Below are 27,496 nucleotides of genomic sequence, written 5' to 3'. Positions count from 1 at the left end.
GTCACCCAGTGAGCCCTCCTCCGCAGCCCGGACGTCGCTATGGAAACTATCTTTCCCCAAATAATCCCCATAAACAGGAGGCCTTCCCAGACTGAGCCCCTTCCTTCCTGCCCCCCTCTCCATCCCCCTCATCTTACCTCCTTCCCTTCCCCACAGCACCTGTATATATGTATATATGTTTGTACATATTTATTACTCTATTTATTTTACTTGTACATTTCTATTCTATTTATTTTATTTCGTTAGTATGTTTGGTTTTGTTCTCTGTCTCCCCCTTTTAGACTGTGAGCCCACTGTTGGGTAGGGACTGTCTCCATATGTTGCCAATTTGTACTTCCCAAGCGCTTAGTACAGTGCTCTGCACATAGTAAGCGCCCAATAAATACGATTGATGATGATGATGATAGGACGTTTTCGATTGATCCCCTGATTGATCGATCGGTGAATGCGCGGGGTCGCCGCCTGGGTCAGGCGAGGGGGAAAGCGGCGTCGTTTCCTCCCTTCTCTCCGCCGTCAGCTTTTGGCCGAAGGCCTTCAGCCGATCAATCGGATTTATTGAGCGCCTCGGAGGGAACGATCAATCGGATTTATTGAGCGCCTGGGAGGGAACGATCATTATTTATTTATTTATTTTACTTGTACATATCATCATCATCATCAATCGTATTGAGCGCTTACTGTGCGCAGAGCACTGGACTAAGCGCTTGGGAAGTACAAGTTGGCAACATAGAGAGACGGTCCCTACCCAACAGTGGGCTCACAGTCTAGAAAGAACATACCTATTCTATTTATTTTATTTTGTTAGTACGTTTGGTTTTGTTCTCCGTCTCCCCCTTTTAGACTGTGAGCCCACTGTTGGGTAGGGACCGTCTCTATATGTTGCCAATTTGTACTTCCCAAGCTCTTAGTACAGTACTCTGCACACAGTAAGCGCTCAATAAATACAATTGATTGATTGATCAATCGGATTTATTGAGCGCCTCCTTCCCTTCCCCACAGCACCTGTATATATGTATATATGTTTGTACATATTTATTACTCTATTTATTTATTTTACTTGTGCATATCTATTCTATTTTATTTTGTTAGTATGTTTGGTTTTGTTCTCTGTCTCCCCCTTTTAGACTGTGAGCCCACTGTTGGGTAGGGACCGTCTCTATATGTTGCCAACTTGTACTTCCCAAGTGCTTAGTATAGTACTCTGCACAAAGTAAGCACTCAATAAATACGATTGATTGATTGATTGATTGATCAATCAGATTTATTGAGCGCGTCCATCCCCTCCCCACAGCACCTATATATGTGTATATGTTTGTACATATTTATTACTCTATTTTTTTATTTATTTTACTGGTACATATCTATTCTATTTATTTTATTTTGTTAGTATGTTTGGTTATGTTCTTCGTCTCCCCCTTTTAGACTGTGAGCCCACTGTTGGGTAGGGACCATCTCTATATATTGCCAACTTGTGCTTCCCAAGCGCTTAGTACAGTGCTCTGCACACAGTAAGCGCTCAATAAATACGATTGATTGATTGATTGATCAATCGTATTTAGCACCTGGGAGGGAACGATCAATCAGATTTATTGAGCGCCTCCTTCCCTTCCCCACAGCACCTGTATATATGTATATATGTTTGTACATATTTATTACTCTATTTTACTTGTACATATCTATTCTATTTATTTTATTTTGTTAGTATGTTTGGTTTTGTTCTTTGTCTCCCCCTTTTAGACTGTGAGCCCACAGTTGGGTAGGGACTGGCTCTATATGTTGCCAACTTGTATTTCCCAAGCGCTTAGTACAGTGCTCTGCACACAGTAAGAGCTAAATAAATGCTATTGATTGATTGATCAATCGGATTTATTGAGCGCCTAGGAGGGAACGATCAATCGGATTTATTGAGCGCCTCCTTCCCTTCCCCACAGCACCTGTATATATGTATATATGTTTGTACATATTTATTACTCTATTTATTTATTTATTTTACTTGTACATATCTATTCTATTCATTTTATTTTGTTAGTATGTTTGGTTTTGTTCTCTGTCTCCCCCTTTTAGACTGTGAGCCCACTGTTGGGTAGGGACCATCTCTATATGTTGCCAACTTGTACTTCCCAAGCGCTTAGTACAGTGCTCTGCACACAAGTAAGCGCTCAATAAATATGATTGATTGATTGATCAATCGGATTTAATGATGGCATTTGTTAGGTGCTTACTATGTTCAAAGCACTGTTCTAAGCACTGGGGGGGATACAAGATGGCCAGGTTTTCCCACGTGGGGTTCACAGTCTTAATATCCATTTTACAGATGAGGTAACTGAGGCTCAGAGAAGTTAAGTGACTTGCCCAAGGTCAGACAGCAGACATGTGGCGGAGCCGGGATTAGAACCCATGACCTCTGACTCCCAAGCCCGGGCTCTTTCCACTGAGCCACGCTACTTCCCCTTAAACCGATCAATCGGATTTACTGAGGGCCTGGGAGGGAACGATCAATCGGATTTATTGAGCGCCTGGGAGGGAACGATCAATCGGATTTATTGAGCTCCTGGGAGGGAACGATCAATCGGATTTATTGAGCGCCTGGGAGGGAATGATCAATCGGATTTATTGAGCACCTGGGAGGGAAAGATCAATCGGATTTATTGACCACTGTACTCAGCGCCGCCTGGGAGAGAACCCCAGGACAAAGTTGGTAGGCCGCGTTTCCTGCCCACAACGTGTTTGCAGTATAAAGTAGCAGCGTAGTTCAGTTCATTCACTCATTCAATCGTATATTCAATCGTATATATAATGCCTGGAATGCCCTCCCTCTGCCCATCCGCCAAGCTAGCTCTCTTCCTCCCTTCAAGGCCCTACTGAGAGCTCACCTCCTCCAGGAGGCCTTCCCAGACTGGGCCCCTTCCTTCCTCTCCCCCTCGTCCCCCTCTCCATCCCCCCGTCTTACCTCCTTCCCTTCCCCACAGCACCTGTATATATGTCTATATGTTTGTACATATTTATTACTCTATTTTACTTGTACAAATCTATTCTATTAATTTTATTTTGTTAATATAATTTGTTAATAATTATTTTGTCTGCTGGGTGACCATGGGGAAGTCACTTAAATTCTCTGTGACTCAGTGATCTCATCTCTAAAATGGGGATAAAGACTGAGCCCCACTTGGGACAACTAGATTACCTTGTATCTACCCCTTGGTTTAGAACAGTGCTTGGCACATAGTAAGCACTTAACAAATACCCAATAATAGTAATAATTGCTGCATTGTACTCTCCCAAGTGCTTAGTACAGTGCTTGGCAAACAGTAAGCGCTCAATAAATATGATTGAATGAATGAATCTCCCATGAGGGATGATAAAAATCAGTGTTGTAACTGTAACTTACAATATTTTTTGTAAGTTCAATGTTAATACTATTTTGGCCCTTTAAAACTTTAGTCAGTTTTGTTGAGGGAAATCAGAAGGAAACTCAGGATTTAGAGATACAGACTCTGATGCTTGGGAGTTTATGAAAATGGTGAATATGTTGCCCTCTGTAGCAGCGCTGTTTGTTTCACTTCATATGAATATTAATTGTAGATTTTTCCACATTGTTCTAGGCAGCACTTGTATTCTGTAAGCTGTTTTTGCTTGCAGGATTCAGGTTTACCAACTATTGGTATTCTCTCAAGTTCTCGATACCATGCATGGCACACAATAAATGCTTAGTAAATACCATAGGATGAGTGGAAAGACTAAACACTTATTCTGTACAAGAAGGAAGGGATAGGGGAGATAGTGAAAGTGCATTTTTGGCAGAATAATTTCATTTAGATCTTATTTTCTGTATTTGCTCTCTAGATCCTCCTCCTGTCTTACAAGGAATAATACTATTGTGTATTATTTAATGTTTTACATGTCAACGTCTTCCCGTTGCTGTCTGAACCAAGTCTCTTCCAGCTGTCTTCCCCATCTTGCTTCCAGACCTATTGCCAAACTATCCCAGGCAATTCCTGCTGCTCTTTTATCATATCACTTCCTGCTCTTCAAGGGCTTAACTCCAAGCCCAACCTCTGCGGGCATTTTTCCTGGTTAACACCACGCATCCTCCAACTCGTCAACACAATCCAAAACCCACTTTGAGTCTTCAGACTAGTACTGGTTATACTGGTATATTTAAGTTGATTGCTGTGCGCACAGTAAGCATTCAGTAAATACTGTTGATTGTTTGATCGATTGCATTTTTGTTTTGGCTGAGAAGCAGTCTGATGTAGTGGATAGAGCATGGGCTTGGGAACCAGAAGGACGTAGGTTCTAATCCCGGGTCTGCCATTTGTCTGCCGTGTGACTTTGGGCAAGTCACTTTACTTCTCTGTGCTTCAGTTACTTCATCTATAATATGGGGATTAAGACTATGAGCTCCGCGTGAAATAGGGGCCACATCCAGTCTGATAAACTTGTATCTGTCCCAGAACTTAGAACATATCTTGGCACATAGTAAGCACGTAACACGTACCATCACTGTTCCCTATTTATTCTGATGTTTATTAAGCACTTTACTATCTATATGCCAAGTGCTGTGCTAAATGCTGTGGTTAGAGACAAAACTATTTCTCCTCCCTTATTGACACCCATGCCCATCATCCCCATCAGCTCTTCCGTACATTTAACTCCCTTCTCAGGCCCCCTGTTCCTCCCCCTCCTCCTTCCCTCACCCCCAACGATCTGGCCTCCTACTTCATTAATAAAATTAACTCCATCAGGTCTGAGCTCCCCAAAGTCACTCCTCCCCCTTCTCCAACCCTCCGGCTCTCAACCCTCTCCGCTACTCTCCCATCCTTTCCAGCAGTTTCCTCAGATGAGATCTCCTCCCTCCTCTCAAGTGCTACTCCGGCCACCTGTGATTCTGACCCCATTCCCTCTCATGAAATCTCTCACCCCATCCCTCCTGCCCTCCTTAACTTCCATCTTCAACCACTTACTCTCCACTGGTTCCTTCCCCTCTGCCTTCAAACATGCCCACGTCTCCCCCATCCTAAGAAAACCCTCTCTTGACCCCACCTCCCCTTCTAGTTTTCACCCTATCTCCCTCCTACCATTCCTTTCCAAAGTCCTTGAACGAGTCGTCTACACCCGCTGCCTCGAATTCCTCAACGCCAACCCTCTCCTTGACCCCCTCCAATCTGGCTTCCGTCCCCTATATTCCATGGAAACTGCCCTCTCAAAGGTCACCAATGACCTCCTGCTTGCCAAGTCCAACGGTTCCTACTCTATCCTAATCCTCCTCAACCTCTCAGCTGCCTTTGACACTGTGGACAACCCCCTTCTCCTCAACACGCTATCCAACCTTGGCTTCACAGACTCTGTCCTCTCCTGGTTCTCCTCTTATCTCTCTGGCCGATCATTCTCAGTCTCTTGCGGGCTCCTCCTCCCCCTCACATTCCCTTACTATAGGGGTTCCTCAAGGGTCAGTTCTTGGTCCCCTTCTGTTCTCTATCTACACTCACTCCCTTGGTGAACTCATACGCTCCCACGGCTTCAACTATCATCTCTATGCTGATAACACCCAAATATACATCTCTGCCCCTGCTCTCTCTCCCTCCCTTCAGGCTTGTGTCTCCTCCTGCCTTCAAGACGTCTCCATCTGGGTGTCTGCCTGCCATCTAAAATTCAATATGTCCAAGACTGAACTCCTTATCTTCCCTCCCAAACCCTGCCCTCTCCCTGACTTTCCCATCACTGTTGACGGCACTACCATCCTTCCCTTCTGACTGCCTGATAAGTGTTTATTGGCTTATTCACTGGAAACAATGGCTATATGTTCTCTTAAAAGCTTTGCTTTGCATAACTATTAGGAAAATAAAATTATCAGATGATCTAATGAGTTTATTTTCAATAACTCACAGAGAGAAAGGATATGCCTCTTCAACTAATAAAGGTCATCAATGGGATGCCTGAAGTTCAGTTACCAAGCCACTTGCAGAAAATAGTTTTGAAAAACCTACAGCTCGATGGTGATTATGCCAACAAATATGTCCAGGTAAGAGTTTTGATTAGCTTAACAAAAGGCATTTTTTTTTAAATGGTTATTTCTTTAGTGCATAATCTAGCATCCTCAATTTAGTAAAGGAATTTTGCTTTTGAATTTTATGTTGCAGAAGTTATGGTTGACTTTTATATACAAACCTCTTTTTCATGATTGGGTAAGATAAGGCAAATGGAGGAAGATGGGCATGGAAGTTACTTTCAGTAAAATTTCAGGTTTGTTTTTAAAGACTCATTCTTTTCATTCAAAATATTTGATGTTTTATCAAATATTTTAAAATTTAAGTAAGAGTCAATAAGGATTTATTGAGTACATTTGGTGTGTTCATGGGAAATGTTGGGAAAAAAATGTGACCCTGTCGTCAAGCAGCATACAAGTTACAACGGGGATGTGATTATTCAGCTGTTTTTTCATGCCAGTTGGAGGCAAGCATCAACATAGTTAATGCATAATAACATAAAAATTAAGTGTGTCCTTCTACTAGACTCCACAGTTCTGGAAGGGCACAGTGGAGGAAAAGAGGAAGTAATCTCAGTGCTGGACTAAACTGAAACCATCCAGTAGCTAGATTTATTGAGAGGGATGGGGAAGATCAGAAGAAAGAGAGGCAAGTCAACTCCAAGCCTGGTTGGGTATCTGCCAGGGCTTTGGTTGAGGGAAGAGAAATCGTTTATAGGGCATTGTCCAGAAAGGAAGAAAGAGAGGAAGGGAGGATGGATGGACAGACAGGAACTTTGGGGAAACTAGGTGGTCATCAAAGAAATTGCCTTGGTGCTTTGGAAGAGGGACTTGCTTTGGGTACAGATAATCAAGAAAGCCCTGTTCTTACAGATTTGCAAAACATTGAAGAATTAAACATACTTGAAATAAGGAACTCCCAGATTGTGAAGATTCCTCCTGTGGACCTTTGTTCACAAGAGGGAAGCCCTCTCCAGATTAAGGATGTATCAGGCACTTAAATCTGTCAACTATCGTTCATCCTGGAGGTCTTTTTGTTTGCTCAGTGGTTCAATGCCTGTCTAACTCAGGAGCAACAGGATCTGTTGCTTTTTAGACTACTTTTCTCATCATATACCCCCTGAAGTTCCTTTATGCTATTTTCTTTGAGTTTGATAAGTGTCTATTTTCAGGTGCATGACCAAGGGAAGGCTCATCAGTTGTGATCTGCTGGTAAATTTAACCTAGACTTGGGTGAAGCAAGCTGCTTTTTTTGATGTAATTTTTTCAGTGTCTGCTCCTATTCAGGGTGAGCTGTTCATGAGCAGCCATGTTTAGTTATAATTTTGTGTTGGCAGTGATCCGGTTTTAATTTTATTTTGAATTCCTTTAGCCTCTATTGTTATTCACATTTATCTTTTAATTTCAGTAAAGTCCATAAATACTGTGATACTTGATAGATCACCTCACTATTAACATGAATTAGTAAGTTTTTATTTCTCGTACCAAGACTACGGTTAGGAAGAAAGATGTGGTTCTTTGATTTATTTTGAATAATTAATTCTCTTGTGAGTCTTATCTGTGATGACTAAGCCATGAAACATTTTAATTTTATAAATCATAAATCTCATAAACACCTTTTCATGTTCTGAAATATGCACAAGACATATATTCAATTTAATTTTCCCACCTAAGGTGTCCTCAATGCATAATAATCTCTATTGATAGTTTGATAGTTATTTTAGTAGGAAAACATCCAATTTTCAGAATGACAACTCTGAAAGGCATGTGCCAGCCACATCATCTTCTAAATATTATACCCTTATAATGGTGGTTCCATTTTTTTAACACGTCCCCATAACTCAGAATTTCTAGGTGTTTCATCCTTTTTTTTCTTTATCCAAAATTTTTCTCTGCAGTTTTTCATAGAATTATGTTGTTTTTCTCAGAGTAGCAGGGTATCATTCTGACCTTTCATTATCTAATGCTAATTTACACACTAAACCAGTGTATCAGGTGCTTTTGCTTTGTAAAACTGTAAAGATGTTGACACTTTGTTTCTCATCTGCTTACTCTAATTTTTTTCTTTAGTACTTACTGCTTAGCAACATTGTCCTTTGGAGAAACAAACCACATAGACTTATATTTAATCACTTGTTTAAGGGCTTTCAATCAGGTATGATTAGCATCTTTGTCTTTTCATTTGACCTAGTGAAAATATTGGGATTAACATTAAAATATGTTAATCTGACATGGTTATCAATACTATAGTCTTTATTTTTCAAATAAAATTTATTGATTAGGTATGTTTCTTACAGCTTTCTAGGAGTTTACATCTCCATAGTCTTGCCTTATATATATTTTTCTTGCATTTAGTTCAATTTTCTTCATTGTGAATGTTGATCTTGCATTTGTTGTGATGGCATCTAGTCCGTTTGCATTTAATTCGCCTTTTACCTTCCTTTAGTTGTCTTATGAGGTGAGAGCAATACTTCTAATTGATCCGTGTAAGTAAGATTCTTCTGTAAAAATCAAATAACTAATATTTTCTTTGTATTTTGGGCCATAGCAGAACAATTGATTGGAAGGTTTAAACCAGATTCTCTTAAATAACTAACTCATTTTCCACAGACAGACTATATTAATCTTAATAAAATGTAGATTTTTTCCCCTTTTTTTCCACTTTTAAGTTCCAATCCTTTTTAAATAGAATTTCAGTATTCTTTCTGAGATTCTGTATTCTTCCTTTTATTTTCCTGTATTTTCTTTCATTAGGAAATTAAGGTAGCCAAACTTGGGATTGGAGGCTGTTATTCTCCTGAGCGAGAAATGAATAGGATTAATTGAACAGTTAAATAGTTAAATAATTACTGTAAACTGGTTTGATGTATTTCTGATTATCAGCGCAATACAGACTCCCTCAAAATCAGTGTATCTTTTCTGCTGAGAACTCACCACCACCTCCTCCAGGAGGCCTTCCCAAACTGAGCCCCCCCTTTTCCTCTTCTCCCCTCCCCATACCTCCCCCCTTCCCCCTTCCCCTCCACAAAGCACTTGTGTATATTTGTACGTATTTATCAGGGAGCCTGTCTACTCACCCTGTCGCCCTGTGGTCCCCCAGAAGTAGCAGCGTGGCTGCCGATGCCTGTCTACTTGTTTTGTTTTGTTGTCTGTCTCCCCCCTTCTCGACTGTGAGCCCGTTGTTGGGTAGGAATTGTCTCTATCTGCGGCCAAATTGTACTTTCCAAGTGCTTAGTACAGGGCTGTGCACACAGCGCTCAATAAATACGATTGAATGAATGCTGGACTAATTGCACCGAAAGCCTGGTTTAGCTTTTTGGACCCCATTGATCACATAACTGAACCCTGGCCCTGCCTTCTTGTCTTAACTAAGCCAGTTTAGTTTGCCATAGCCACGGACCCTCTTGCTGTTCTCTGTTAGCTTGGCTTCTAGTTTCTCCGTGTATCCCCTCCTCTTAAGTGCCTGTGAGTTTCCATTGCCATGGGGATCAGGGGATGCTTCAACCCATTGACACTTCCAGTGTTGAAAAGGGGCAGCAGTTTCCCTACGAGCCACCACCCCTTCTTCCTCTCCCACTAGAATTGGGGCAGGAAAGATGGTGATCCCAGGATGCAGCTAGAGATTGGGAAATTGAGGAGGAAAGAATGGCCAAATAGGGTTTTTTTTCTTGCTTTGGATGAAGGGAGCACAGAATCAGAACAGGGAGGAGGAGCTATCTCCCCCTTCCGATCCTGCCCCTGTCTTATTTGCCCTCCCTCCCTCTCAAGGCCTTGCCGAGGAGAACCCAACCTGTCTGAAAGACTGGTTTTTGGCAAGTGGTGTGACAGTGGTAGAGCCAGGGGAAGAAGGGGATCTGTTGCAGTTGGGCTCATGCCTGATGGCATTGAACAGGGTATAGGAATCCCGGGCTACATCAGCAATTAGCCCATGACAAAGCCCCAGATTTTATGTATTGTGCTTGTTTGGAACCAGGGATTCACCTGAACAAGAAAAGCCCCCTACGGTGAAAAGAGTCAGAAGCGAGGATTTTGAAAAATGACCAGGAAGCACAGTTTTAACCTATTCTAAGAAAAATCAAGAAATTAGTGTTCTGAACTTTAAAAACAAAACAAAAATCTAAAAAAAACCACATGCCCAAGTGACTGTTATTATGTGCAAAAGACCCCATTCTGAAGAAAAAGCATTTTGGAAAAATGGCACATTGTACCATTATTCACAAATGCAATAGCCCTGTATCTTGAAGTATTTACTGTCCGTAAAATCAACTGTTTGCAGTATTCAAAATCCCATAAATTTTACATACAGAAATGATACAGGCCTATTTTAGCTAATTTTATAACAATATTCTTTTTTGTCCTTTCAGGGGACAGTTTTGTATAGCTACACTTTAACCTATCTCGGAAATGGAAAAGCCTTTTTGAAGATTGTACTACAAGGTATTTAAATGTTTTCACAAGGTATTTAAATGTCATAAAAAAAATGAAAATGCTATAATTTTCTTATAACAACTGTCCAGCAAGGAGGGCAAATTTGTTGAAGGGGATAGATTAGGAAGCCATTGTGGCCTTTGTTGAAAAAGCATAGAACTGAAAGTGAAGAGACCTGGTTCTCTTTCTAACTCTGCCAGTGGCTTGCTGTGTGGCTTTGGGCAAGTGACAACCTTTCTTGAATGCAGTTTCCTCATTTGTAAAATGGGTAAGATACCAGTTCCCCCTACCTCTTAGATTGTGACATGGCGTAATCGATACTTTCATCAATCCATCATACAGACACCTTAGAAAGATCTCCCCATCTTAAAAGCCTTATTAAAATCACATCTCAAAGAGGCCTTCCCCCTCTAAACCCTCATTTTCCTTACTCTTCTGCATCACCTAGGCACTTGGATCTGTAGCCTTTTAGCATTTGATATTCATTCATTCATTCAGTCATATTTATTGAGCGCTTACTGTGTGCAGAGCACTTTACTGAGCGCTTGGGAAGTACAAGTCGGCAACATAGACACAGTCCCTACCGACCAGCGGACTCACAGTCTAGAAGGGGGAGAAGACAACAAAACAAAACATGTAGATATTCACCCTTTTCTCAGCCACACAGCACTTGTACATATCCTTGCATCCTGCTATTTCCTGTATCTGTATTTATTTCAGTGTCCTTTCCCCCCATCTAGACTCTAAGCTCCTTTGGGCAGAGAATGTGTCTGCCCAATCTTGTATTGTACTCTCCCAAGTGCTTAGTATAGTTCTCAGCAAACAGTAAGTGCTCAATAAATATCACTGATTGACATACTATACATGTTAACTCAATTTTGGGGCAATGTCTTCATTACAGCTTGGTGGTACTAAGCTGGTCTCCTAAGAACAAATGAAGTCCAATGCCAGCCCTCTTCCAGTAGTGAACTATAGTAAAATGAACACAAAGCCAAAAGAAATCATTACTTGAAGGAAAGGTACTATGTAAAATAATCGGAAGGAACCTAAAGAGATGGCTTAGTTCAATTTACCCCTTTCATATTTATAACTCATCTCAGAAAGAGGAGAGAGAATCTTTTCTATTTTTTTCCTCCCCTCTCTCTGCCCCCACAAAAAAAACAGAGAAGCAATTTCCATAACTTCTCTCAGTAACCTGTCCCAGTGTTTGAAATGAGGAAAATTGTCCTTGAATAAAGCCTGAAACTGTCGTCTTCCGGGATTTGACACTGCTGTTTAATTGCTCCTAAATCTTCTCCAATCTGAGTAATTTTGTGAACCTTTAACATTTCCATATAGGTTTAATATCTTATCGTGTAATCATTTTCTTAGCTACTGCTTATAACCCAGGTTCTCCTAGTTTGTGAACTCTGGGAACCCCTCACCATAAGGATCTAATCAGTGGAGGGGAACACTTCAAAGCCCTTGCTTTGCATGTCCCAATGTCATGCTTGTCTTTGTAACTTCTGTACTGGATTCCTGACTCCATGGTCAAATGGTTAGTCTCCGTGGCTTTGCCATCATTTTTCCTGTTGAATTTGCCCACATCCAGTCTTTTTCATCATTGTGCAAGTTTAATTTTTCCCTTTCAAGCCCTCCTGTACACTTGTCCATTACCTATTCTCATTTCTGATCTTCTCAAATTGACCAAGGCCAGTTTGACTTCAGGTGCTCTCTTTTAATTTCCTGACTCCCTTTGCCTTCCAACCACCTCCCTGGCACCATCTGTTTTAATGAGTATTTTCTTTATTCCATTATCCAGGTATTCAGGTCACCAGGACCTACAGATTTGAATACGTTTGGTTTATTTAAATAGTCTTTCACTAAGTGAGATTTGTGCTTCCTGACCCTATTTCTAATTCTCAGTTCATTTTTGTGTGACAATCAAGTAGGATAGCTTCAGAAGGTTCTGGCCTTTTTTTGGTGTCACCCAAAATGAGCAGTTCCTCTCCATCTAGTTAATCAATAAAAATTTCCTTTGTCTTTCTCTCATGCTTAATTTATTTAAAATATGTATTTTTTCTGGTGATGTATTTTCAATATGCATGGTTATTTTTCCTTCTACACTTGGCATGCAAGAATCATAGAGCATTTTTCTCCCTGTGCTAGGGCTTTCTGAGTTGGATAGAAATAGGCATGCAGCTTTCAAGAGGTGCTGACACTAGAGGCAAGTGTCCTGAGCCCCTTAAAAGTTGCAGTCTGAAAGCCCCCAGAGTCCTAAGGGTAACCTCATATTGGGTGGGAATTTAGGGAAGGTCTGGAGTCCTACAGTTCCAAGGAATTCTGTTATTAGCACCAAATGACTCCCACTGATGATCTAGGGGAACTCGGTCCAATGGAAGTCATGGGAAATATCTTTTAGATGCCTCCAGTTTACACTTGGTAGACAAAAGATTTCTGAGGCAAAAACGAGCCAGTGGGAATTGTGCTTGATCTTGTTAGCTTATTCTTGTGCTCCCTGGAAAATGATGGCTGACATGGTGCTGCTCTTTGACTTTCCCATGATTATTCTCGGGGGTGGTCTTGCCGTCTTTCAGCTCCATCACTGATGTCCCTAAGAATAGTAATTACGGTATTTAAACACTTACTATGTGTCAGGCACTGTTTTAAGCGTTTGATACAAGCTAATCAAATTGGATGCAGCCCCTGCTCAAATGCTGTTTAATTCCCATTCCCAGGAACAGGCACAGAGAAGTGAAATGACTTGCCCATGGTCACACAGCAGGCAGTTGGCAGAGGCAGGATTAGAACCCAGATCTTCTGACTCCCAAGCCCGTGCTTTTTTCCTACATAGGCCAGGCTACTTCTCATTTAAAATCTGCTCCTTATATGTACCCGGTGGTTATGCTGAGGAACGTGCCCTGTTCTGGTTACAGTAATGCAGCTAGAGTCAAGCCCTAGCAGGAATGACAGAAACCTTGTTCGTAGCACGTGAACTAGGTGTGCGGTCATTTCCTGGTTACCAATCACCTTTTGCAGGAACATTTGATTTCCTGGGAAATACTCTAAGGTGTCATATTTGAGCAGAAATGGAAGTTTTATGACTGCAGCAGCCATTATTAATGTATTTGAAAGGTAATGAAATTTAATCCTGGAATTCTTTATTTTATTAAAATTTACTAAAGGAAAAGGGAGAATGATGCAAGAGAGTGAAGTATTAGTGATGTTAATGAACTATGAGTTTTGACAGTGAGAATTGTCGATAAAAGGAATGAAATGCAAAAGGAAAGAATAAAGAAATTACTCTGGATAACTTATGGATCAAGGGAATTGGAGGTCCATAAAAATGAACCATTTTTGGAGTGAACTGTTACTGAATTTCTAACAATACTGTCCTTATGAGGCTACACTTGATAGAAATTGGGTCATAAATAGAGAAAAATATTCAGTAGAAGATGGTTCTCATGCTGGGTGCTTGAATCCAGCTTTCAATGTGGAATTTGAGCCTTTTTGAGTTTTAACGGAAAATGAGTGAGGTTTCCTACGTTACTGTTGCAGTATTTATAATATTAGCATAACCAGAGCAAAAGAAAAGCTAGACACATAGCATTTTAATTGCATCCCTTGAAATTATATTTTGACAAGAGTTAAAAAAAGAGTTTTGAGTAGATTGGTACTCTGCTTCAATTTTCCTTGTATGGAAAAAATGAGAGTGCTTTATGGTAATCTGTGTTTTTCTTTGCTGCTTTTTCAGAGAAAGAAAAGTCGCATCAAGAGATCAACACTATCAATATATTATTCTATGGAAAGTTGGCAGAGCATTGTGCCAAAGCTGTTTGTCAAGGGGTAAAATATTTTTATTTCTCCATTATTTTAAGTCCCTTTTCCCCAATAGTAGAATTTATTATACCTTCTTGTTTTCCATATTTGTCAGTAAAGTTAGTTAATAGATTTTCCAAAGGACTTAACTGCTTTTCTTTGTAGCACCAATTTCTTCATTTCATATTTTTCAGTTCTGAAAGGGCTTTTCTTGTTTATATCCAGTTTTTTTTTATGAAAACATGATTGGTGAATAGCAATATTCATGCTAGCTGTGATGAAATGAATTGAAAGTAGATTTGCAGCTCCTTGACAGTGGAATGCTATCCTGTTTATTAAAACAATCTGCTCTTTGCAAGCCATCACATAGTCCTGGAAAGATGTAGAGATGCACAAAAGGGGTGGAGTGATAGCCAAACAAAGGACTTAAGTTCCCCATCCAAAGTGACTGAATTTGCAGAGAACTTCAGTAATTCTGTCTCAGTAGAAAATAGGTGTCTCATTTTTCTTTAAGAACTCACCACTTAATCTTAAAAAAAATTGTGGGTTTTTTTCCTATATCCCTATAGCTACACTGACTGCTGACCAAGTTGTAGCCAGTTTGCGGTGCTATGTTTGTTTTTTTCCTGCCCAGCTTCTGAGTTGAGTGTAGTGACTTAGGTGCTTCCCTGGTTATTGTTATTGGTTGTTCTGGTATCACTCTCACAATGTCTTGACACAAAAGCCGCTATCGATAGCTCCATTTGAGTTAGGTTGACGAGAAATTTGAAATTTCTTTAGAAGGCTTTGGATGGTGCTTTTCTCCCCTATAGTTGTAGTTATGGGTTATCAACTCCCAGAAAATGTGTTTATCTCGAAGTTCTCTCTTCATTTCTATTTCTTGGGATTCAACCTTGTTTTGAAGATTTGTTTTCTCTTCCTCAGTTTCACCTTGTAATTCTTCACAAGATCGGCCAGATCCCAATAAAGTTCAGACATATGATCGCCAATATCTTTTATGGGTTGAATCTGATCATTTCACTTCGCAAATGGTACTGGTGGCAATAGAGAAATTTAGAAGTTCCTTGCTAGCCACATAAAACTTCTGTGGGAGGATTCCCCATATCTCTCTCATTTTTACCAATTGAATTGACTTACAGTAGCAAAGACATATTTTTAGCTGCACACTCTGTAGTTATCTAGCATATCAAAGCCTACATTTTTTATTCCACTCTCAATTTGTAACTCAGCAGGCCTCCTCATTGGCTGGCCAAATTGTCAGAAAGTTCCTTGACCATTCAGGCGCTTCTAGTCTGAGTTTAGCAGAACTTTCCATAGATGAGTTGCACATGATGAAAATCATCTGCATAAATACTGGAGGAAACGAAATTGGAAAGAAGCTCCTTTTCGGCACCCACAATTATACATTCTTTCCTGTATGTCTTCTGCTACAAATAGTGAAAGCTTCACGTTACTTGTTGTTGTGATTAGTCACAGTGTTGGGGACACATCCTGGTTAGAGCTATAACAATGCTTCAGCTTACTGCTTGAATTTGATGTGGGGGGATAATTTGTCCTATTGAAGAAACATTGCGGTCTTTGCCTCCGTAGTCATCTCTTGTCCAGTTGCATTTCAATCATTGCCTAAACAGACTGCCCATAAGAAGAATGCTAGATTTATAATGTGGAAATGATTTAGCTAGAAGTGGATCCATAATGTTTGGAATTGAAACTGGGATCTCTTCCATTTATAGGAAAGACCATGAATAGGTAATTCCTTGATTTACTTAATTACTATTGCATCACTGTCCTTACTGACCTCCCTGCCTCCCTTCTCTCCCCATTTCAGTCCTTACTTCACTCTCCTGCCAGGATCATTTTTCTAAAATAAATTCAGTTCTACATCTCCCCACTCCTTGAGAACCTCCAGGATTTTCCCATCCACTTCTGCATCAAGCAGAAACTCTCTACTACGGGCTTTAAAGTATTCATCCAGTTCACCGTTTCCTACCTTACCTTACTGATTTCCTATTACAACACAGCCCGCAAACTTTGCTCCTATAACCCCAACTTGTTCACTGTACCTCGATCTCATCTGTCTCTCTGCCAAGTTCTTCCCCATACCCTCACTCTGGCATGGAACTCCCTTCCTCCTGAAATATGACAGAGCAACAATCTCCCCACCTTCAAAGCCTTATTAAAATCACATCTCCTCCAAGAGGCCTTCTTCAACTAAGCTCCATCTCCCCTCTTCCTCTCCCTTATGTGTCGCTTATGCACTTGGATCTGTACCCTTTAAGCACTTGATATTCACCCCACTCTCATACCCACAACACTTATATACATATCTGTAATTTGCTTTATTGGCTGTCTCTGCCTTAATAATAATAATGATGGCATTCGTTAAGCGCTTACTATGTGCAAAGCACTGTTCTAAGCGCCAGGGGGATACAAGGTGATCAGGTTGTCCCGCGTGGGGCTCACAGTCATCATCCCCATTTTGTAGGTGAGGTAACTGAGGCTCCGAGAAGTTAAGTGACTTGCCCAAGGTCACACAGCAGACATGTGGCAGAGCCGGGATTCGAACCCATGACCTCTGACTCCAAAGTCCGTGCTTTTTCCACTGAGCCATGCCCGCCCGCCCGCCCGCCATCACACCACGTAGCCCCTGCTGCTCCCGGAAGGATCCTCTCCTCAGAGCGCCACCATAGATGCCCGGAACTACGTTCCCGAGAGGCCCGCCCGCCATCACACCGCGTGGCCCCCCGCTGCTCCCGGAAGGATCCCTTCCTCAGAGCACCGCCACAGACGCCAGAGACTCCGTTCCCGAGAGGCCCGCCCGCCGTCACACCGCGCGGCCTTGCTGCTCCCGGAAGGATCCTCTCCTCAGAGCGCGCCGCCATAGACGCCCGGGACTCCAGTCCCGAGAGGCCCGCCCACCCGCCATCACACCGCGTGGCCCCCGCTGCTCCAGGAAGGATCCTCTCCTCAGAGCACCCCCATAGACACCTGGGACTCTGTTCCCAAGAGGCCCGCCCGCCATCACATCACGTGGACCCCGCTGCTCCCGGAAGGATCCTCTCCTCAGAGCGCCGCCACAGATTAAGCCCTAACATACCATTGAGTGATCAATGATAGCATTGCCTCTAAGAAACATCTACCAAAGTGAATTCTTTAAACTTAACCAAAGTGTTTCCTCTTGCCCTTAAAAATACTACATGGAATTTATGCTCAGTTTAATTTTCCTATTTATTCAGAATGTCATCTACCCACATGTTAGACCCTTTGCTATCTGTGACCTTTCACCAAACAAATGAGATGGGACAGAAAACTCCATCCTGATACTCTTTGAAAATGTTGGGTATATTGATTTTTCATTTCTTGCTAAATTTTCTTTCAAGCAAATGTCTAGACTTTATCCTCATCTTGCCAACATATTGCTTCTCCATTTAGGAACTCAGACTCCTCATTCATCACTAATCCAGCGATTGGCACAAAGTCTTGGGTCTCATTGTTCAAAGCCCATTCTGTAAAATCATTATTCACTCAGTAATCTGGAGCAGGGCCGACAGCTTTTGTGTTTGCTTTCACAAGATGACCTACTTTTGTCCCTTAGTATTATTGTTCGAGGTGTTTGGAACTGCCATCAATATTCTGTTTGTTATCACTGTTAAAGGGGATATTTGTACTACTGGTGTCGTAACTGTCAGAAGACAAAAAACTCCCCTTATCCTGGTCAATGCTTGGAATCATTTTTGTGGTAAAAAAAATAATATCTCCAGAACATGATCATTCTTTTAACTTTTTTAAATTCATCTTTCTACTGTGTTCTGAATACTATGTAATATTCAACTTTTTCCTTTTGTCACTTATGTCACCTGTAACCACTGTAATGGCTTTTCTAGCATGGTATTTAGGCTACTTACTGTGTACCAGTGAAACTCGGACTCAGGCCCAGCATAATGCATGTTGCCAGAATTATGTTGTCTCTGAAACTGTGCCATCTTAGTGGAGTCCCACTCTGGCTGGTAATCTAAGGTCTAGCCAAGTCTCAGCTGAACAAAAATGAGTTTGAATTTAATTCTGGGGGACACCGCTATGCTGCAGGTGGGATTTTGTCTGTCGACTGCAGCGAATGTGTTGCAGTAGCCCAGGTGACAACTGCAAGGGTGTAGAGCAACCACAAATATGGCTGCATCCTGTGGAAGTGAGACACAGTTCACTTTCTGTTCATCTCGGGCCTGCTTCTGGCTTGTGCTTATCCACCGCCCCTGCCTCTAAATGCACCCTTGATGCGCCATGACATTCTCCCCACCTTCATCTGACATGGAGAGAGGGAGAAGGTTGTGGGAAATTGGAGAACTCTTACCTCAACTGGGTTTAGCTTTTGACCACCTTGACCCAGCCCACCAACTTCATCAAACAATCAGTCGTGTTTTTTTGTGCAGAGCACTGTGCTAAATGCTTGAGGAGAGTGAAGTACAACACAGCCAACAAATTCCCGGTCCACAACCAGCTTACAAACTAGACTCCATGGGCCAGGCTCGGCCTTTGTGGGGCTCTGCCCTCGGTGTATGTCCAGTTGGTTTGTGTGGAAATATGCTACCTCATAAATCAATCAATCAATCATATTTATTGAGCGCTTACTGTGTGCAGAGCACTGTACTAAGCACTTGGGAAGTACAAGTTGGCAACATATAGAGACAGTCCCTACCCAACAGTGGGTTCACAGTCTAGAAGTCATAAAGGCATGATATCATAGTATATGATAATAAATATGCTTATTTGATTAGGTAAATTGGAAAAGACAACTACACACATCAATCTTTTTTGAAATATCTCAAGAAAATTTCACATTTTCATTTGAAAAACAGTACACAATTTTTAAAGTAAGTTTATGGAAGGAACAAAACTGTTGCAAGATCTAGGGCAGTAGCACCTTGCCTAAGCAGACATGTGTCAGGCATGTTCTTCTGTTTAAATTAGTTTTTAACAAGTAGTCATTAGAGCAGAATAGATGTGCTGCCAGCTAATTAGTAGTTGCCAGATAATGGAGGAGCTATTCCTGGGAAATCAGGTATTTGCATTTTTTAAGCAGAATGGGATATATTGGCTACAAGAATGAGGTCACAATTTGTGATGTATTTTGGATTTGAATCCATATTATGCTGTCAATTTTAGGTTTAATTAGATGGCTTCTTTACAACCTAATGGTTGAAATTTTCTACAGAGGAGAAAAATCACCTAAAATTACAAGTCTGAAATATAATTTTATCAAAAAGCTTCTCTCTTTATAATCTGCTTTGTATTTGAATCCATTTGCAATCAGAATATTTTAAAAGGAAAAGGAATAACTTTGAAGTGTATCTGTAACGTATCCTACTGAGTTTTGAGCAACATGTAGTTTTAGAATAATATACTTATGGAGTGTTGGTTCAAGTGTTGTTCCATAATGTATTTTGTATGTTTAATCATATTCAAGCTAGACTTCATGAATCATTAAAATAATGCAGTGTTCTTTTAACTCTTTAGCGTGACTCTTTCTTCTTTCTGCCCTGCCCTGCTTTGAAACTCCAGTAGTCCCAAGATTTCCGATCAGTGTTCCACAAGTTAAAAAAACACTGTTGCAGGATAGTTATCACTGCCACTGAGAAGGGACGAACGCCTACGAATACTTGTCTTCTGTAAAATAGATTAACAGCTAATCACTTTTGGCACTTCCCATATGAAATTTTAAGTTTGGGGGTGGTTTTTGCACAAGGGAGAGTATAAACTGAAGTTGTTAAACTCATTTTTTATCATTTGAAGTTTGATCCCTTCCCTTTATTGGAAGTCCAAACCAAAAAAGAGCTAGCAAGGAACAAAATTGACATGGGAGTATACTGTATTTTGAATTTATTGCGTTTAAGTGCCTTTTGCAGAGCACTGTGCTGAACAGTGGGGAAAGGTACAAAGATGATAATTCAGAGAAGAAAAAATTCAGATTACTGACCTACTGAAACTCAATGCAAATAGATTTTTCTATTATATGCAGGTGCAGATCCGTGTGGATGGGTATGGTTTGCTTTTTGTTCTTTTAAATAAAGGAACTCATGCAGAAACAGGATTTAGATTATGTCCTTTTATATATATTATGCATTTTTTAAATTACAGACTCTTTTTCCACAGGATGTTCTTGTGGTGACTGGATTTGATTTGGCTGAATCCTCCTCTACAAGTAAAGATGACAGACACAGTCTTCACTTGGAAGTATCTGAAGATATTGGATCAGTTGTTTATGTAAGTGTGCAGATATTTCGGTTTTAATTAAAGAGACTAGTTTGCAAGTGAGAGTGAACATTTCAGGGAACTTCAGAGATAAAACAGTCTTTCTGAACTAACTGCATTGAATGTGTGGAGATTTTGGAGTAGTTTGAAAATGAACATATTTGACTTGCTCTTGACCTCAGAGGTTATTGCTGATTATTCTATGGGACGTTTCTAGACACCTAGACTACTGTAGGCTTGGGAGTCATCTAGTATTTAATCGTATTTAAAACTAAGAAATTATTATGCCTACCTAAATCTCTGCTGCAATTTAAACCAGTAACTTCTTGCTCTTTGTTTAAACAGAGAAAATCTTTTCAGCATTCTCCTTATCACAGCAACAGAAAAATGGTAGTAGTAATAGCAATAATTCTGGTATTTGTTATGCACTTTTTAGTAGATGCTGACAAAGTCATAGAGTAGGTTCAAGATAATTAAGTCGGATACAATCCCTGTTCCTTATGGAACTCACCATCTAGGAGGGAGCAGGATTTAATCTTTACTTTACAGATGAGGAAAGTGAGGCACAGAGAGGTGAAGAGACCTGCCCAGGGTCACACAGCAGGAATCAGAACCCAAGTCCTATGATTCCCAGGCCCATGATCTTTCCTTTAGGCCATGGTACTTCCAAGCACTGAAAGGTGGTGATTCAGGTACCTGTAATGCACCTCTTTTCCAGGTAAATAGCTCTCAAATTGTTTTAACCATTACTCAAAAGTTCTGTTTCCAGTCCTTTAATCTTGTTGCTCTGGATGTTCTCCAGTCTGTCCTAATTTATCTAAACATTTTTAGACCCAAACTAAGTATAGTGCACCTTCTTATCCAGCACAATGATGATCAAGAATTGTAGGATTTGCTTCTTGGTCATACCCTTGTTAATACATTACAGGATCACATTAACCTTTTTTAAACCTTAGCAGTTCATTTCATGTCTCCTAGCTCTTGGTCTGTCATGGTTGTACCTCGTTGAGTCTTTTCTCAAATTTATCTATACCTTTTGGTTTTTAGCCTCTCTCCTTGAATATATTAATATGTACCTATTGAACTTCGTTTTGTTTTCCACAGATCATTCTTCATTTTTCAGAATCACTTTGAATTCAGTATTTTGCAATATGGCAGTTCTAAACTCGGCAGTTCTCAGTTCGGGCAGGTTGCTATCTGCCCAGTGAATGAACGTACTGATTGCTTTTAAGTGTATTGCAATCTGAGACTCTCTTCTCATTTTATTTTTCCTGATCTCATTCTTGAACAGTCGGGCTATTTATTCAAAGTTATCTTTACCGGCCTTGAATGATTTTCATTACTCCTGACATTCCTGTATGCCTTTCACAACTGACTGCTGGGTTTTGGTTACATGGCTCAGCATCAACACTGTGCTGCAGTCGTGTAATCCATAAATGGGGTCTGCCTCTACACTTTGCATATGACTGTCACGTTAATTCCTTTGCCCATATTCTCAGACCTCATCACTTGGAACCAAGTTCATCTGTCATCCTCCTCATATGCCAGACATAGTAATAACTACGGTATTTGTCATCCACTTACTGTACTCCAAGCACTGTGCCAAGAGCTAGGTTGGTACAAGATAATCACCTTAGACATAGTCTTTGTCCCGCATGGGGCTCACAGACTAAGTAGGAGGGATGCAGACTTAGAAAATAACTTTAAAGAATTGAAAAGGTACTGGATAATCATTACCATCACATTTCTTTATAGACAGCTGCTCTGTATTTTATAGGTTTATGTTAAGTCGGGGATAGATACTCCGTCAGAAGCTACATCTTTGGTGAGTTTATCTTCATATTTATTTTAGATTCATCTACTTTTAGAGTTATATGAGCTAGAAAATAAATAGAACATTTTCCTATAACCAAGGGTTTCAAGTACAAAGTCCTTTATTGTAATTTTTCAGTGAACTTAGAAAACATAAGCTGTCATTTCCATCTGTTCTGGTAAAATAACATGTACATTTTAAAACTAAATCATTTAAGCCAAACCATGTCAGACACTCAATCATATTTATTTATAGAGCGCATACTGTGTTCAGAACACTGTACTAAGCACTTGGGAGAGTACAGACATTCCTTGCCCACAATGAGCTTACAGTCTAGAGGGAGCTAGCATGTGGTTGAATAATAATTGCTAACCTCCAAATAAATAAATATGTAAAACAAATGCATTTTATTTTATGTTCACCTTAGAGAAGGGTACATCTCAAAACCTGACTTTCAAGCACCGTTCAGGGCAGGTGGCTTTTTGCAGATGTAACATTTTGGGAAAATATTTATTCATATAATTACATATTTACATTTATGTGTTCATTCTTCTTTGGTAAAATGGTATCTAATTCTCAGTGAAGTTAAGTGAATCCAATTGTCTGGCTATTTGAGTATGGAATCAGCAGCCACAAACTGAGGGCAAAGTGATGGCAATTTACTTTTGTTAGATGGTGCCATATTTTGAATTGGCTGCACGGGCCAGGAAATTTTGAACGTTGGCATACAAGAAAAGCTGTATTGAGGGTATATTTAATTTTATTCCTTTGGAAGTAGTGAAATGAGGGTTTTTGGCTATTCCTCAGAGAAAGTGCTTAAAGAAGTAAACATTGTAAACAGTGAAACTACTAAGCCATTGCATTTCCTTCCCTAGGCTGTGGCACCCAAATATACATACACACCTCTTAATCAACTTAAAGGTGGAACAGTGGTCAACATCTATGGAATTGTGAAGTTTTTCAAGCCCCCATACCGAAGCAAAGGAACTGGTAGGCATCACACTGGATTTTTATAAAAAGTTTTTATCTTTATATCTTTGGGAGTTCAATTACAGATGTATTGTAGTTATATACCCCTCAGAAATTCAATACTTGAGTGTTTATTATGTACAGAGCTCTGTGCTAAGCACTTGGGACAGCACAGTACGAGTTGGCATATATGTTCCCTGCCCACAGTGTGCAGTTATGACTTCATTGAACTATTTTGCCAACTTTTCTTTTTTTTTTAATGATGTTTGTTAAATGCTTACTATGTGTAAAGCACTATTCTATGCACTGGGGTGGATACAAGGTTATCAGGTTGAACACAGTTCCTGTCCCACCTGGGGCTCATAGTCTGTTAAAAATACCCTACTTCCTTGAGTTGTAGATAAATTGCTATATGCCTAAAATGTTTTAGACTAAACCAAATTAAGTGAAGGAGACCAACCAGATTGTCCCCAAATCCCTTCCAGCCATATCATTTTATACCTGAGTCTATCAATGGCCAACTCATACCTCAGAATTACATAATCTGAGCATATTGTCAGCATTTATGGTATTCACAAGGGAACTGACCATACTCTGTGAAAAATGTCATCAAAACCTTTTTTACAAGCAGTTTGTTTTGCCAAGTTGAAAGATGGTTTTCTATTAAAATGCTTTATTATACCAGTGATTAGGGGGTAGTGGATCTATTACGTAAATGATAGATAAAACAATAACCTCAATTTAGAAGCATTCGAAGTCCAGGAGCAGGGTATTAAAGGTAGAACAGGGCAAGAAACTCCCCGTAATCCACAATCCAGTCCTATTAACACTCTGCCTTGCCTTAAATATCCTGGTTAAACAGAGAGCAGTGAAAGATATTAGACTAATATGGAGTGGGAGAAAAACAGTGCTCCAAAAAGCTTTCTGTTGGGAAAGTTTTCTCGTAAAGAGAGTCTAAGATTCAAACCTGGTGACAGATTTACTTATATTGAATCTGCAACTGGCTAGGAAAGACATAAAATGTTTTAGGTTCTTTTTTTCTCAGATGCCATAATATATATCAGAAAATACAAACCACAAGGTTATAAATATATATGTCAGCTAGGTTCAAATGGAGGCGATCATTTAGTGAGGCATCCAGAGCTGGAAGTGGGCCATCTGCTAGTTCAGAAATTGTAACATATGTTTTTAGTCCTCTGGAGACCCTAAATTAAAATGCATCAACAGTATCGTTATCCATATGTATTGATAACAGTAATACATTGTATGATGTTGAGCAACTTGGTAGTGCTTATAAACCAGTGATCTTTGGGCTCTAAGCTTTCCTTAAGTCTTTTTTTGGGCCACTTTTCATTTGTATTGAGGAAATCAGAATTTTGTTAGCAGCGACTGCCTCAGGAAAGTAGAACAAGTAGCCCTGATTTTGTACTTTTAAGAGCGATCATTTCAGTGCTGTAGTAGAAAAGAACAGGAATAAATGTAGAGCAGAAAGCCACAGCTGCTGCTGTTTTATTTTATGTAAAGAAAAATGGTTATTTTTTATGACTTGTGTTAAGTACCAAATTGTATCCATTAGAACATGCTGTACAATGATGGGGGGATGGGGAGAGTCTTCCCAAAATTGAAATTAAGTCTGAAGATAAAGGATAGCAAGTTTTGGAAATTTCCATTAATATTACTTTAGCAAAAATTATTGATTTATAGATTTTATTTTGGGCAGATGTAATTTTGTATTGTTTCCTGAGGAAAGAATTGTAGGGTAATTCATTGTCTCCTAAGTAGCAGAGACTAGAGTTTATCTTGTCTGTTCTCTTATGATTGACCCTTCATGGCAAATAGACATCATTTATCTGTCTTTTGTCAGCACACAATTGAATCACAAATAGTTTATATCAAATGGATTCCAGGATGGAGATAAAATTGCTAGTTCTGATGTCAAATAGTTCTTCAGACATGATGTTAAAGGCATCAGGTTGATATGCTAGTCGAGTAATGTGTTTTAATTGTATACTCTTCACTTGTGTAAGAAGTTTAAGCAAATCACTCTGTGAGCTGCAGTTTTCACCTTTTGGAGAGAAGTAAAATGCAACTATCAAAATCCTTAAACACTTTTACTGATCATTCTTGGAAAGGAGGAAGTGAAAAAGAAGACAGTGAATTAAATTTCATTACTTTAGTGGTCCTGCTATGTCTCATACCTAAAACCACAGCTAAATTAATTTTTTAGGAATTTTAATGTAATTAGCTTTATCATTGATGTATTATACTGTACGAGATCATTGTGATGTTAAAAGAGATAGATGCATTATTTTACTCACAATTTCAAAATACATTAGTTTAAATAGCAATGAGTGAATAAGTGTAGTGCTTGTCAGAGTTACTAAGGAAGCCATCCAAATAGTTTTCAAATGTTAGCGCTTCCCAAAAATTATTCTTAAGACTGTAAACTTTGGTGGTTGACACCAAATATATGGGGGTGGGGTGTGTGTGTGTGCGCACGCGTGCGCACACATGCACGTGAGCACACCTCTCCATTTTGGGTAGGCCTCTTAATAAAATCTGTGATGAGTCAGAGAGCGGTAGGTGAAGAGAGGATGGTTTGAAATGGAGAGCACGTCGGTAGATCTGGGTGTCATCCACCAAATTTTAAGGTCTGAGAAGGGTTTGGGATGGTTGTAATATTTGAAAACTATTTGAAAATAAAACTCTTCACCATTGGCTTCAAAGCACTGAATTCCTTTGTCCCCTCCTACGCTACCTCGTTACTCTACTACTATAGTCCAGGCCACACACTTTGTTCCTCTAATGGCTAACCTCCTTACTGTACCTCGATCTCATCTGTCTTGCTGCTGATCTCTCGCCTATGTCCTACCTCTGGCCTGGAATGCCCTCTCTCCTCATATCACATGGATAATTGCTCTCCCCCTCTTCAAAGCCTTAATGAAGGCACATGTCGTCCAAGAGGCCTTCCCTGACTGAGTCCTCCTCTCCTCTCTCATCAGCACTTAGAACAGTGCTTTGCACATAGTAGGCGCTTAACAAATGCCATCATCATCATTCCCTTCTGTGTCGCCTTGACTTGGTCCCTTCATTCATCCTCCCTCCCATGTCATATGTCCATGAGCCTTTTGGAGACCAGGGCTATATGTAATCTGATTGTCTTGCTTCTTCCCCAATGCTTAGCGCAGTATTCGCCACGTAGTAAGTACTTAGTGCTGTTATTATTTTTTCCCGGTCCTTAAGGTGGTAGTGGTGGTGCCTTTCTACTGGCAAACCTATATCCTTTTCTACTTAACAAGTATATGCCTGTCTACTTGCTTTGTTGTCTGTCTCCACCTTTCTAGATTGTTAGTCCGTTGTTGGGTAGCGATTGTCTCTGTTGCCGAATTGTACTTTCCAATCACTTAGTACAATGCTCTGCACACAGTAAGTGCTCAGTAAATACGATTGAATGAATGAATGAATGCATTTTCAGCAGGGGAGGCTGCAAGTCAGCAATGGTTTGGGAGCCAAAGGAGATATTATATATATATATATGTTAACACTTTATTTGCAAGTGGCGAAAAGCTGCCGCATTGAAACTGATGGCAGTCATAGCCAATCTGTTACTTTATTAAAAAAAAAATAAAGGAAGCAGGATACCTTTTTAGAAGTTGGTCTAGCAAAGACTTTCTATTTATAAATAGAACACTTTATTTGACCAGTACAAATGTGGTCTAAAAGGTTTTTCAGACCTTCATTATTTAGAATCAGTTATAGCTTGAAGTAAATTGGTAATATTTTTTGATCATGCATTTGCCCGCAGAGGAGCAGGTTGGAGGATTATTCTTTAGAAGTCTTAATTAGTCTTAATCATATTGCAAAAATGTAGTTTCTTAAAGACAAGATTTTGCCCAAGAGTGGGCATGCTCTTTAATATGTCATGTCTAGTCATCTCGCTCTCCCCCTTCACCCCTCCCAGTTTTTATTCTCCCTGTGGGTAAGGGATGTGTCTACCAACTCTGTTGTATTGTACTCTCCCAAGCACTTAGTACAATGCTCTGCACACAGTGAACACTCAATAAAATCGATTGTTTGATGGGTTCACTGCTTAGCACAGTTGGGGGTTTTGCTTTAGGAAAAGTGAGCAGAAGGGTCTTGGTGAAGGTCATGAACTCCTTGGTCAGGGCTGAGTTGTAAGGCTGAAGTTGTCACATTGTTGAGCAGAGGCTGTCAGCCATTGTGCAATAGCCATCTGACTACAGCACCACAAGATG

General features: G+C 40.1%; 1 protein-coding gene across 2 annotated transcripts in view; it reads left to right on the top strand.

Moving 5' to 3' along the window:
* Positions 1 to 27,496, top strand: part of POT1 (protection of telomeres 1) — an 88,299-nt gene that overhangs the window by 579 nt on the left and 60,224 nt on the right. Inside the window, exons 1-7 of one of the 2 annotated variants that reach the window (XM_038753018.1) lie at positions 5,896 to 6,022; positions 8,057 to 8,141; positions 10,351 to 10,423; positions 14,148 to 14,239; positions 20,360 to 20,470; positions 22,236 to 22,283; positions 23,147 to 23,261. In XM_038753018.1, the coding sequence (XP_038608946.1) occupies positions 5,994 to 6,022; positions 8,057 to 8,141; positions 10,351 to 10,423; positions 14,148 to 14,239; positions 20,360 to 20,470; positions 22,236 to 22,283; positions 23,147 to 23,261 (553 nt within the window). In that variant the 5' untranslated portion in view covers positions 5,896 to 5,993. Of the gene's footprint in view, positions 1 to 5,888; positions 6,023 to 8,056; positions 8,142 to 10,350; positions 10,424 to 14,147; positions 14,240 to 20,359; positions 20,471 to 22,235; positions 22,284 to 23,146; positions 23,262 to 27,496 lie in introns of those variants that run through there. The other variant, XM_038753017.1, reaches the window with a different exon arrangement.

The sequence above is a fragment of the Tachyglossus aculeatus genome, chromosome 10 (genome assembly GCF_015852505.1).
Source record: "Tachyglossus aculeatus isolate mTacAcu1 chromosome 10, mTacAcu1.pri, whole genome shotgun sequence".
In the NCBI taxonomy this organism is placed as follows: Eukaryota; Metazoa; Chordata; class Mammalia; order Monotremata; family Tachyglossidae; genus Tachyglossus; species Tachyglossus aculeatus.
The sequence above is the reverse complement of the archived record's forward strand: the minus strand, read 5'-3'. Positions and strand labels throughout refer to the sequence as shown.